At 38.6% G+C, this 13,552-nt stretch overlaps 1 protein-coding gene across 4 annotated transcripts in view; it reads right to left on the bottom strand.

The window, feature by feature from the left end:
- Positions 1 to 1,800: 1,800 nt before the first annotated feature.
- SPATA7 (spermatogenesis associated 7) overlaps positions 1,801 to 13,552 on the bottom strand; it is a 44,583-nt gene continuing 32,831 nt past the window's right edge. For all 4 annotated transcript variants that reach the window (XM_075103663.1, XM_075103664.1, XM_075103665.1 and 1 more), the window contains 7 exons: positions 9,465 to 9,943; positions 8,668 to 8,734; positions 6,940 to 7,010; positions 5,917 to 5,970; positions 4,435 to 4,512; positions 2,969 to 3,026; positions 1,801 to 2,627 (listed from right to left, as the gene is read on the bottom strand). In XM_075103663.1, coding sequence (XP_074959764.1) covers positions 2,142 to 2,627; positions 2,969 to 3,026; positions 4,435 to 4,512; positions 5,917 to 5,970; positions 6,940 to 7,010; positions 8,668 to 8,734; positions 9,465 to 9,943 — 1,293 coding nt within the window. In that variant the 3' untranslated portion in view covers positions 1,801 to 2,141. The remainder of the gene's footprint in view (positions 2,628 to 2,968; positions 3,027 to 4,434; positions 4,513 to 5,916; positions 5,971 to 6,939; positions 7,011 to 8,667; positions 8,735 to 9,464; positions 9,944 to 13,552) is intronic.

Here is a 13,552-nt window from a genome sequence, read left to right as displayed (position 1 = left end):
TGGCGAACTCAGAAGGGAGGGCCCCAAGAGTGGGTGAAGTCCTGGCCAAGGAGCAAAGAGGCTTTATACTTGACTACATCTAACTCCGCTCTTTCCTTTTCTAACCAGTCCCTCTCTGTTAAAATTGTTCATACAGTAGAAATAATAGTTCCCTAGGTGCATCCTGCCCTTCAGCTCGGTGGGGTAAGGAATAGAGAGGGAGTTTCTTTGGGGATGGGAGAAGGGCTTTGATCACTTGTGATCGAGGGCAAACCATCCCTGCACTGCACTGCATCAGCCCTGTGGGTGTGTCTTTTCAACAAGACAAGCTCTGAAGGAGGGATGCAAAATCCTCACATTATCTTACCTACCTTTAGAGTCAGCCAGAGCATGCAAGCTGCAGGCCAGCTTTACAAGACAGCCAGCTGAGCACAGCAGATGAAAGGCTAGTGCCCATCTGCACAGCTGCATGTACCTGGCTAAGCTAAACCCTGGTCTGCTGTCATTGTCAACAAGAGTAATTTATCATTGTGCTCAAGGCAGCCAGGAAAGTGCCTTTTGCTTTTTTTGGGGGGGAATTATGTTCTGCACTGCAATGATGATGACTGCCAGAAATGTTGCTTTTGTTCGATTGGCTTTCGCTAGAGATGTTTTGAGACTTCTTCCCCCACCTCAAAAAAAAAAAAAGTTTATGCTTCAAATATGAAGCATTGCTCTATGTTGACCGGAGCTACTTATAGCTGCAATTTGCCATCTCACTTAAAGAATCGTGTCTTTGGTAGACACTCATGAGCCACAGGGGCAGCAGGTGGTAGAAGTTTTATTCATGAACCCATATGGGTTTGTCCTTGGAGGAAGCAGATTAAGACCAACCCTAAGAGCTATTTGGTGACAGGCTTCATCCAGTTCCTAAGGCTCCTTATAGTTCCTCACCTACAGCAAGACAATGTAACTTTCCCGCATTTCCTCAGAACCTGTTGAACTCACTCTGCAGCAACATGAATGCCAGGTAATATCTGTACTCCGACTAGAGAAATTTGGGCTGATTTTGTGCAATGTATGCGCTGCCTACAATTTAAACTTTAATCATAAAATAGACCACCTTTTCTCCATTTGCTGTACAAGATGCCTAACATGTCTTCTGCTAGATAATCCTAGTAATCAATCAGTACCGAACTCTAGCTTTTTTCAGAACCAAAGCTTGATGCAGAATGCCATGCCAAGGCTGTCATTTATGCAAGAAATTGAACCGTGGATTTTAGTGCTGTGCAGTTTGAAAATTGGTGCAGTCTTCACTTTTCAGAAATATCAGCTGAATCACGGACAACTAGGATTAAACAGCACAAGAACTGCCATACGCAGTAGCTTGAGATAAATGTCCTTTTCAGGCCAGAAAGCTGACAGGAGGTTAGGCAAAGACTGAGGGCAGCTAATACTGCAAAATCGCCCTTTATACCTGTTGGTACAAGGAATAAGACAATTGAGTTCATGGTTGACGGCTGAAGAAGGAAAAATCATCTACAGCACCAAAAGAAATTATTGTTTGGGAAGTTGCCTGTCCACCCTCACTCCTTATTTCACCCTAATTAATGCAAGGAATAGGTACGTTCCTTACGTTCTACAGTTACAGTAAAAGGAAAAAAGTTGATTGTAAGAACTTTGTGCCTCTGTGGGATTTAACATCAAAGAGTGCCCTCTTCCAGGATGGGCAAACAGTTCCATCTCTGCTCTGCGGGTATGCAGGATACCATGTTTTGATGTGGGTAAGTTCAATTCTTGCAGACTACAAAATCTTGGATCATTATAGCAGGACCACAACTGCACTAGCAATTAATGTATTTATTATAAATAAAATCAATAAATATTTCATAACTTACTATTAGAGCTTTCTAAAAATATACATCTAATTTCAATATTCTCAAAAGTTAGTTCTGAGTTATACAATTATAGACAAAAATATACAAAATTTTTTGCTAACTAACACTTTACCCTTAAGAGTCTACATTAATACAGAAATTAACAACATCCTGCTAGGGAGATTTTAGCAGTATTTAAACAGAAATAAACTGAAAATAAAACAAATAATTTACTACTATTTAAAATATGGCAGTTCTCCACAGAACTAGCTCTATCCTTATTTAACAGCCAAGTTTTGACTACTATTATGAATAGTCATGTGAGATCTGAAGGGCCTCTGCAAAGCTTTCCTCAAGATCATCAAGTTCCTTGTTGGCTTCCAAATCACTGTCACAAGTAATCAAGTTTAAAGTTGCCTCACGTGAGGGTGAAGTGTCTTGGTCTTCAGATTTCACGCAAGAATCAAATTCTGTCCCAGCATCCACCATTTTAGCGACATCTTCTGAAACGTCATCCTTGCTCTGTGTCTCCTTTGAACTTTCTCTGCATATTGGTGATTCACATTTTTTTCGTTCCTTTAGTAAGTCCATGGTCCCAAAGAATTCTTCGCTTTTTGTAGCTTTTGTCTGCCTCTGACTTTTACTGGTAAACTCGAGCTCTTCCATTGCATCAAACTCTTGCAGATCCAGTGAGTCCAAGGCTTCCCAGCCTGCATGGATTTGCTCCGCACTGCTGCCTGGGCTGCAGCCAAGGTCTGCTTTCAGTACATCCAAGAAGTGGCGCATTTTGTTCTAGGGGGCGAAGGAAGAAAGGGGTGACACTTCTCCAGCCCCACAGTGCCTATCTGCCTGGAACTCAGGGCTTAACTCTGACATAAGGAAAGGGAGGCTGCTGGCCATCAAGTGACTCAATTATACAGCAAGTGTCACCAAACTGGGTTGACTATTGTCCTTTTTTTGTGACTGTGCCTGTGACTCCTGATCTACTGTGAGTCACTTATGGAGACAGGTGCTCCCCACTGAGCATTCTGGGTACCCTTACCCACAAATATCCCAGTACATTTCCACCATACTCTGGAAACAGCGCTGAAGTCATATGCGGAGAAGGAGAATATTAGAGGGGCAGCGCTTACCTCATCCAAACGGTTCTTATTTTCTTGTATATGACACTCAAACAGTTGTTCCAAAACTCTAAAAATGAACAATGAAATGATTTCACAGGAAGAAAACCAAATTTTAAGAGATCTACACAAATTAACAACCTTAGGTTTTTATTTTCATTTCTTAGCTGCGTGGGACCACTGAGATTGTTTCAGTTATGCCTGGTCCCAAGGAGGGCTACCTGGAGTCAGTATCCCACTGGACACGTGCTCAGCAGGCAGACCCAGCTTTGGGCAGCAGATGGTAACCATGGAGTGATTTGTAGCACAACTCTGGTGTGTTTGGTCTGTGGGAGAAACCAACTATCCAGTGGTGGTTCTACTGGCATGCTGAAGTATCCAAAATCTCTTAGGTGGGCCGATATACACAAGTGTAAATAAAGGGAAGGAATAAAATCTAGCATGAGAAAAAAATCCAGAGGAAAGTCCTCAGTCCTCAGAGCTCTCTTACATTGCTTAAGCAGGATGAGAAAAAATCTCAGCACAGAGGAAGTGTTCTGTGACAACTAAGGTACCCAGTCACTGGAACAGATTTCCAGAAGGTCAAGTGAATTTAATCTAGCTTACATGAGAAAGTATTAAAAAAAATATATTAGTGAAAGAAAGGTTTTAAGGGAAGACATTACTGTAAGAAAGAACCAGAGGGAGACCTCTCTTGAAATTTCTCAAAAATTAGTTTTTTATTTAGCGTATTTAACATTCTCATTGATAGCCTAGACATGAGAAAAAAATGAGAGTGCACAGAACAGAAAAACAGCTGGGACCATTATCACACCAGAGGAAGATCAAAATATTATGCTGAAATTAGACTGCCTTGAAATGGGTTAAATTTCTTTATCAAAAATACCGCAGGGTTGTTTTGCTATGAACTGAGAGTTCTTTATCAGAAAGAGCTGGTATGGAAAAGAATTTGGGAGTACTACTCAAATACATGAATTCTATCAGAACTTATTGTTTAATTATTGAAAAAAATCTGATTTAGCAACTGGTGAACCCTTATCTGAAACAGTATGTAATCCTGACCACCCATGCTGAAGACTGAATTCATACTAGAACAGGAACAAGGGCAGAAGGGAGAGGGAGGATCTGTTGTGTGAAAGATTAGTAACTTGGTTTATTTAGCAAAACAGATGTGGCAGAGTAAAATGATTTCTTCCTAGCGTCGCTACACCTGGGGTTCCAGGTCAGTTTCCAACAGGGGCTGTAGCTCATGGTACATAGCAGCAGATCAAAGCAGGTGACACCCACAGGTCTTTCCTAGTTCCCCTTTCTTACATGATGCAAAAAGAAGAAAGGGAAACAAAACAAAAGCAAGGGGTAACTGTGTATCTATATATTCTTAAAGGCAAAGTAGTGATTACTAAACACTATGTCCCTTTCTTACAGAGCCCATGTGTTTCTGACACAGCATTACAAATTTGAAAACAACCATAACCTACCTGTTAGAAAATAGCCCAAGGCTAAGAATTTCATTTGTTACATCTTCAATGAAAGCTAAATATAAAAGCTCTTCTTCTCTGTAGGGAGAATAGAAAACCCATTGTCAAATGTTTTAAAGTAGGGACATATATTGAACAATACAGTAGGTCCAATCATCTTCACGGGAAATGCCATTAAGAAGATTGTATAGTTCTTGGCACCAGCTGCTATTTTTCAAAAATGTAATTCTGTCAGAACAAACTAAGCCTTTCATTCAATTTGAATAATAATAAAAAATCCTGTGTAAAATATCAGACTGTTAGAAAGGTCGCTTTGGTGCTTTGTGTTTATCCTAACTTTCTACTGTGGTATAAACTAGCACAGAGATCCTGAGTGAGGAAACCAGCAAATCTTGGTAAGTGTTCAGAACCTGCTTTGCACTCAAGAAGACAGGGGTGCTAACTGGGAAGAAAGTGTAAAAATTGCAGTTTGATGCTCTGAGTAAAGGCTTCCAAAGGAGCTTCTAGAGAATCTCACTGTGGCTGAAAATTGCCAGTCCTCAATGGAAGCTCAGAAAAATATAAGTGCTTATTTGACAGCCTCTATGCCTTTCAAACACAACTCTTTGATGTACAAAATCCTTGTTAGTGTGAGATGCGGCTTTCACCTCTGATCAAATTTCTCTCCATTTTAATGCCTCATAAAGCCTTGTTGATGCCAATTGCTCTAAATGGGAGACTCTCCAAAAGTTTGGAGTTCTGTTTAGAAAACAAGAACGAAAACCCCCAAAGAAAAGATTTCGGTGCTGTTTCTCTTTCATAGCATCTTTCTAAATATCCTAAAGTATCCAATCAAGTTCTATTGAATCATCATCCAGCCTTAATAAACAGAAAATTAAGAATGGGACACATCTTGCCTGACTTTCATTATGTAAAATTTGTCATCTAGCCTGAAGAATGTAATTTTGGTTCCCTGTACAGTCAAGAAAGCTATCTATAGCTGATCTTTGGTATCTATATTATATCCTTAAAGTTAGGCAGGAACAAGACTGTCCTAAAGCACAAAGATGAAGTGACTTTCCCAAGGTCACATGATAAAGCATTGGCAGTGTTTTTGAATATAACTCAAACCTCTTCCAATTCTCATCAAATTTCAGAGCAGAAGTGTGGGAAGAATGCCCTTCAACTTGATATTTTATTTTGCCAAGAATTGCTTCAGAGATAACAGACCAAAAGAAAGAACTAGAAACATTTAAGATATAGCCACTGGACAAGAAGAGAAGTCTATCTTGCTTCTGAAGTTGTAATGGATTTTCTTCATTTTTAGATTCACGTGGATATTTAAGTCTTATATAACAATTCATAGTCATGTCAATTTTACTGTAAATTGTGAACAACAGTTGATTCTGAGGGCTCATTTACTGTTTCAGCTTCATCAGTTTTGAGGAAGAGTTTCTAGTTTAATGTTGCAAACTAGCGGAAAAATGGTTTAAGCATACTTACTCAGACTCGATTGTCCTCCTTGCTGAAGACTGCTGAGAATACAATGACGTCTCTCTAATCAGAAAATCAGAGGGTAAGAGAGAGCAACATTCTCAAAACCCTTCATACTACCTTGCATTCTCACCTTCTTCTGGAGCCACGCTGTGCCATTATCCCTCCTCCTTCTTGGAAGAAAACTCACCAGGACACTCCCAAACCCTGACCCAGTAGCAAAATCCATTGCTTACACTGAAGCCTGAAAGACTATAGTTCAAGAGTACTGTAACACCTCCCTCAATGCAGTGCTTTAATGCCCCAAAAGACCTCAGTGTTACTTCAGATGCTATACAGACCTTCACTATCCATAAGAGTACTTTTTTCCTCAGAGTACAATTTTTTTTCCCAGGTAAAAATGCCTTTGTATGAAAAGGCCAGAGAGCAAATCTGTGAGTCATGCATGATACTTAGGTCAGCAACGAGGAGAATCAGCCAGGAGCCCTTGGGTTCTGGTCTGATTTCCAACACTGTTCTTGTATTGTAAACAATATTCTAAATCTCAGTGTTACATTTTCAGAAAGAGATGTGGGAAATGCTTCTGGTCTGCAATTCTTGCAGATCATAGATTCAAAAGGCTGGATGCCTGGAGACCCTTCTTCCTGAAAGGAAATACCAACTGGGATACCAATCCAGTACTTAGTTGTAGTACTGTATAAGAAATCTATGGTCTGTAAGCTCAGATATATGCTTGGATGTACAAAACTAACAGCTGTATTGAAGTGTCATCGCTCTCACTCCTGACAAAAGTACTGATACATTTCAGAAATCTCTTTCTTAATTGGCTTCCTAGTGCAACTTTATCCATAAGAAAATAATGAATCTTGAAGTTGGGAAAGACCATTGATCTGAAAAACCCAACCAAACAGAAGTCCTGTCAGAAGAGACTTATAAGGAGAAATGGTAGTGAAGGCTTATGGCCTAAGAAGCAGCTGTACAGAAAGCAGGAAGGAATGCATCAAATATGCCTTCCTGCTGTAAATCAGGCACCTTAGAAAGGAGTATGGACAAGCAGCTATTCCTCTCTGAGGCTCATCCACAGTGTATCTTCTATCTTCAGCCTACAACACAAAGATAAAGTCTTTATTATAATCAGTGCAAATACACGGCAAATTTTACCATTAAAATGAACCTAATAACTAATTATCTGTGATTAAGCAGCCTTACGTATTTTATGTCTCTCTGAGAAACTTTGGGTAAACTGAGACATATGGCAGCAAAGGGTCATCAGCTTTGACATCCAAAATTTTAGGCAGGGGCAACAGGAGATGGGGCACATTTCTCCCCGACAAGTATGTCAAAGACAAATTCTCTAAAAGCCAGAGGGAGGTCGATGTCACCAACAGGAGTGACATCTGTTATGCGGAAACAGGAACAGGCACTCTAAATCACATCTCTTGAGCTGCTTGCACAAAATGGATGAAAATTAAGTTGCTGACTCAGCATTTAAAATATTACTCTGAAAGAAACACTCTAAAGCTACAGGATTTAATGCTGTCACTTTTACAACAGCCAAAGAAAAAGTCAGATATGACAGTTTTGAAATGAAATCAGAAGTTGTTCTTTATGGAACTGGAGTGAAGCCTTCCGAATAATCACTTAACCTTTTCATAATGAGGTCAGCTGCAGATACAGATCAATTCAGGTGGTCTCTCCTATTTTCAGTAAAGCTATAAATACAAATTCTCTCTCACCCCTCTGCTCAAATGAATAAAGCACAGTTATTTGCCCTATTCAGCTACAGACATGAAGAGTCTGACCCCGTAGTCTTTATTCAGGAAGGAAGTCCAGAGTTATTCAAGTATTTCTGTTATGTTTGACAGGGCTGTTGTTTAAGAACTTCTCTGTATAGTGGCTACAAGATAAAGCAAAAAGCAAAAACCTGACTTCTGAGCAAACTCTTCCACCCAAATATTAGTACAAATTAAGACAAAACTTCAGATTTGAAGTCTTAAGAAATATTTCAGGTCTTTTGCCTGCTTCCCTCTGCCTCCCATAAATAGTGGTTTAACCCATTTAATCTTTAAAATTTAATAATCTTAAACCATCACACACTAAGGCAATTTCTCAAAGACTAAATAACTGAAAAAGTTCAACTGTCACAAACGCTTAGCAATTCAAAACAAAATGATGGATGCAAACAGTTCTGTAACTACGATGAAAAGGTAACGGGAGCTGGCAGAATTTGAAGTGGTGTGATTCTTCATGAAGGTATCGTAGGTACATTCAGCAAGACAGAAAGGAAACAGTATCAAGGAAAACTTCACCACTCGCTGGTTTGGGTGCTTCCTCAGAGGAAAACACCCCTTGGTTCCAATTCTTCTGTTTAGGGCTTTTGGCAAGATGTTATCCAATGTAAAAATGAAGAAAAAAAATCCTTGAAAAAGAGGTGCCGCCTTCTGCTGAAAAATAATGTACCAATTATCTATGTCCTTAACAGATATTTAAGTGACAGTGTACTTGTAAAAACTGTTGAAAAAAAAAAAATTAAATTTTGTGATATCCTAAGATCTTTTCACATGCCTCAATATTTTTTCTTCCTGTTTCCACTTGTTCTTTTGAAACTCTCTCTCCTCTACAGACCTAATTCATCTCATGATAGTAAAGAGAATGAAACTTAAATCAGTTGTATACTGCTGTGGCAGAGATTAAGTATATACTCCAAAATGATGGTGAATGGTGTGGTAAGAGTACCCAGATGACTGGTAGATGTATTACCTTCAATGGGATCTTCTGCTGTTCAGTAATGACTGTTTTCTCAGACGCTTTGTCAGCAGATGGAAAGCTACAAAATTTAGAGATGTATTAGACTTCCAAGAAGACTACTTTTACAATACGCAGGATGATGTACACGAGTCCCACTGTCAAAATCTCCCATCAATCTGGATGGGATCTAGTACTAAAATGTGTTGGACAGTTTAGAAAATTTCTGCCAGACATCCATTGACATAGTAAAACTAAGTTTTGTTCTCTAAAATATTTCATGTAGGATACAACTGAAGGGTTTTAAATTAAAAATTATAAAAAGACAACAAAGAGCTGCATTCAAGAGTTTAAAAAAGGATCATTGCATGTTGTATTAATTAATGAATTGGAAAGTACAAGACTACAGGGGCAACAGTGGGGAAATATTTGCACACTTATAGCAGTTAATTCTTTAGAGGATAGAAAGTACAACTATACACCAGAGAGAGTAAAGAAGAGAGAAAGGGAACGACTATCCCCAGCAGATGTGAGATCCCACAGTTTGGAATTAGTGGCACTTTGTATCCAGTTTGTATAGATGAAACCAGTTGCTCAGAGAGAAAACAACAAAATGTTTCCAGTTTTCCAGTGAAAAAAGGAAAATCACATTCTGTTCTAGCTTATACTAAGGCATATCTAGAATAATTTCATAATAATTATTCTGGTTTTATACAAACGTAAATGAGAACAAAACAAGTTGCTTTTATGAAGATACTGTTAAGATAACATCTAAATTCCACAGTTTCAAAATGAAGTTTTAATCTCTGTACCTGATCTCATCAGTCTGTGTTTGAGCTTCCACATGCTGCTTGCAGTGATTTTTCCTTTTCCTTCGACCAGGAGTGTAATACCTGTACTCTGACAGGAAAGATTTAGCATCTGATATTAAGGTGCGTGGAGTAAAAGGTTTTCGGCTATCAGTGAAGAATTCAGAGTGCCTGTCTAGAAGATCCCCACTGCGTATTTTGGAGTTGCTTCCTTGACGCCTCTGGGAATGACTAACGCTCACAAAACTATCAGTGGAGCAACTGCATGGAAGTCCAGAGCATTTTCTTGGTGTACTCGATGTACTGACACTTGAGTTTGAGTTAGATGCATTAAATGTATTCCGACAATCTCTTCTGGCATATTTTATTGGACTGGAGCACACCAAGCCATGCTCGCTGTAAGGAGACAATGCTCTTGATAGGTACCGTGCCTGCCGAGCACAGGGGAAGAGGCCATCTTTCTCTTCTGCTTCCAAGAAACTCTAGAAAAAATTAAAACAAGGTTTGATTGCTTTACAAGTTGCCAGCTTTGCTTGAGTTTGTACTCCCAGCTGTTACCAACTTGGAGGTATTTTCTATGTAAAAATTTTCAATTTTTGTAAAATCAAACTGGTTTCAGAGCAGCGCCAGTGATAACAGATTTTAAAACCTAATCATTGTAAATTAGAGAATAATAAGAAAATGATTGGCTTCAGTAGCAAAACACTGGTGCTTCGTTATAGAATATTTATGGCTACATCAAAGCAAGAGTTTTAATCATTTTAGTCCAAAGGCTCAATACATTTTTAAAAGTCAAGGAATCATTGCACTGAAGCAAATTATTTTATCTGGATATGCTCTGTTCATACCACCCAGGCAAGGTAAGGTAGACATTACCCATAATTATCCTACTGACTGGTTCATAGTATGTATTCTCTTTAAGTATGGAATTGTTGCCTCTCTCTCTAAATCCTATTAGCTTCAAAGTGTATTACGTACTGGCCATTTTTATAAGATTTATAAGATTCTGTACAGGGCACTGCTCACTGATTCAGCTTAGACAAACATGGAAAATCCTGTAATGTGGTTTAAGACACAGAACAAGAAAACTCTGTTTAGTCCACATGTCACCCTTTTCTTCGAGTAGGCGGGAGATGCACATCCTTGGTAGGGGTGTACAGACACAGGATGTTGCCTTGTGTAATGACATCCTGCTCCTTAAGAAACATCCTAATTGCTGTGATAATACAAACAATCATAATGTCCTCCAGCAGACACAGGCAAGCTTCTATCCTGTTCTTCTTTGGGTTTCTCAACCAGCAGCTGTGAAGCTTTCCCTCTAACAGTACAGAAAGCCAACAGTGCAAGTAGTTAGCTTACGACAGTTAAACAGGACAGATAGCAATGTACTGAGTTTATTAACAGATGTACTCTGTTTCAGGTGATGGTAGAGGAACGGTATTACTGCTCCTGCTTCTTAACTGTTCAACACATTAGAATTTAAAAATGTACTTCAATTCTCAGAAGCAAACTCATATTCGATGTTACTTTAAAAGGACACAGTTAAAAGGCTACTAGTTAGATAGAGACAAATCAGTAGTACCTGGTGGCCCAGCTAAGGTAAAATGTAGGCAGTGTGTGGTTCAGACTAAAATTATGGTCAGCTAACTCACTGCCCGCCAAAAGAAGCACAATATAAGTCTATTTTATATGTAGGTTGAAGTCCAGGTGTCAACTTTAGTTACTAAGAACATCTAATCGCGGTTTTCAGTAACCATCTGTTTTGCATAGAATCTAGCCAAACAAATCTCATTGATGTGATGGACAATCAAAACAACATGGGAAACCTTACAGCAAAAGCTCATCTATGCATCTCTTTTTTTTGAGATCTTTAAGGTTACTTTTAAGTCTTGACTAAGTTAAAAAATTATTGAAGTGAAGCACTGCAACTAATATTAAGGGTAGGTAATAAGGAGGAAGCCAAGTACACACTGTCTCTGGTGTGTGTCATCTAGTGATGACCATGAACATAAATCTGTCCTATGGAAGGTGATGGGGAATCTTCCAACATTCTATTTTAGAAGGGCCAAGTTGTATCAGAAGCATCATTTTAATGCCAGGGATAGGAAACCTAAAATCAAAATTTGAAAATTTAAGTCTATAATTGAGAAAGATTAAAGAATGAATTATTTGGAAAGATCATGCTATTTTTTCTGCTTTCTGAAAAAAATTACTTAATGCTTAAAAATTCAATTTTATTACTGAATTGTATTAGGACACTAGCAAAGACAAGACAGAACACAACTAAATCTTAAAGGTTTCTTTTTTTTTTTATTTTGGTCAAATGGGAAAGAGCAATTCAAATTGTCAAACTTTATTTCTGTCACAGAATTTTGAAAAATTTGCAACTTCAAAGCATAAATACCTGGACAGGGGATGTGCACTAGGAAACATGCTTTACAATGTGTCTGAAAAGTTAGGAAGCATCTCAGCAAGATAGCTGCTGTATGTTCTTTCCCTACCTAGGATACAGCCACCCACTGAATACTGTGTCAGTCAGTGACAAGTATGTATGACATTTTACAATCTCCAAGGACCACCATATTGCAGAATTAGAAGATTAAACCAGAAGGCTAACAGCAAATGAAGTTTTGTATAAATTAACTTATTTTATCCATGTGTGTAACTATTTATTCATTCAAGTTCTGCTGCACACAGCTGTGTGATGGAGAAGGGATGACTGACGCTGTGTGTACTCAGACTACCTAGCAGTGCAACTCCCAGAGACAGTGCTTGCACCTAGGTCCTGCAACAGTGAGGGAGGCAAGCTGAGGACAGTGTTACTCTGGAACATCTCATGCCGTACTGTGCAATCAGCATAATACAAGGCTAAAATAAAACATCTGAGAAAACCCAAATCAAAACCGACAGCTAACAAACTCAAATGAATGCAGTTTTAACTAACTAGCCAGTCTTTTAAAAATAATTACTTTCCTTATGCTGAGGTAGTTCATATAGCTCCACAAGAACAGCAACTAAGCGCTGCAAGATTCAAGAGAATGTATACAAGTAGAGGTGTCCTAAGAAGAAAACTCAGTTTCTAAGGCCAAATATGGACCAGATTTCTAACAGTCCTGAAGTTTAGGTTCAGATAGGCTAACACAGAGATTAACTTGTTGATCGACATCCACCATCTGAACAAAGAACAGGAAGATAAGAAGAGACCTGTACAGGCCATAAAGCTCTGCAGTGAAAAAAACGGGGAAAGGGAAGTTGATTTCCATGTGTTCCATTCATCTCTATTATGCTTCTACCAAACAAGTAAAAACTATTAAGTAGAAGCATTACATTACTGAAGTCACCTAAGGACTAGCTCCCCTATAGAAAGCCTGAGAAAGCCTGGATCCAGTATGGTGTGACTTAAACATATGCTGTGATAAGCATTTTCTTATGATCTACAATCCTAATTGCTAGTTGAGAAGATTCACAGATTCACCCAGCAGCCCATCCTGATCTTATAATTAATCCATGTGGAAATTATTTTGAGAGACTAACACTGAAGCACAGATTCAGTGGATTTCCAGTGGTGCTCCACTGCCTGAGCACAATATAAACGTGGAAAAAATCCTCAAGAATGCTTCACTTTTTGAAAATAATCAGATGATTAAGATGTGGGTTGAAGGCTGAATGTGTGATTTTCCCTACCAGTAAGTGGCCATGGACTGAATTCCAACAAAAGTGGCAAAGTTAACTATAAAAGAAAATACCTGTGGGAATTCTGCAAGATAATCAATATGTGTTGTGAGACTTTCGGAGTCTCCTACTGGGGGACGTAGGGAAGAGGAAAAATCCAAACAACCAAAATTGGAAATCCTTGTATACTTGCTGAACATTCATGACATTGTAACCTACTAATATGTAATACAGGACAGTAATATATTACTGGTAAACTAGTAGTATATAGTATAGTATATTAACCTATGTAATTCATAGTATAGCTTGTAAATATACACAGGTTTTCTACTATATCATCCAAATCCTAAAAAAGGTATTTGTAAAAGTTCTGAGCAATGTGACTCTTACCGTATAAATGCTGCATTTTCCCATAACAC

Source organism: Phalacrocorax aristotelis, chromosome 9 (genome assembly GCF_949628215.1).
Source record: "Phalacrocorax aristotelis chromosome 9, bGulAri2.1, whole genome shotgun sequence".
Taxonomy (NCBI): domain Eukaryota; kingdom Metazoa; phylum Chordata; class Aves; order Suliformes; family Phalacrocoracidae; genus Phalacrocorax; species Phalacrocorax aristotelis.
The sequence above is the reverse complement of the archived record's forward strand: the minus strand, read 5'-3'. Positions and strand labels throughout refer to the sequence as shown.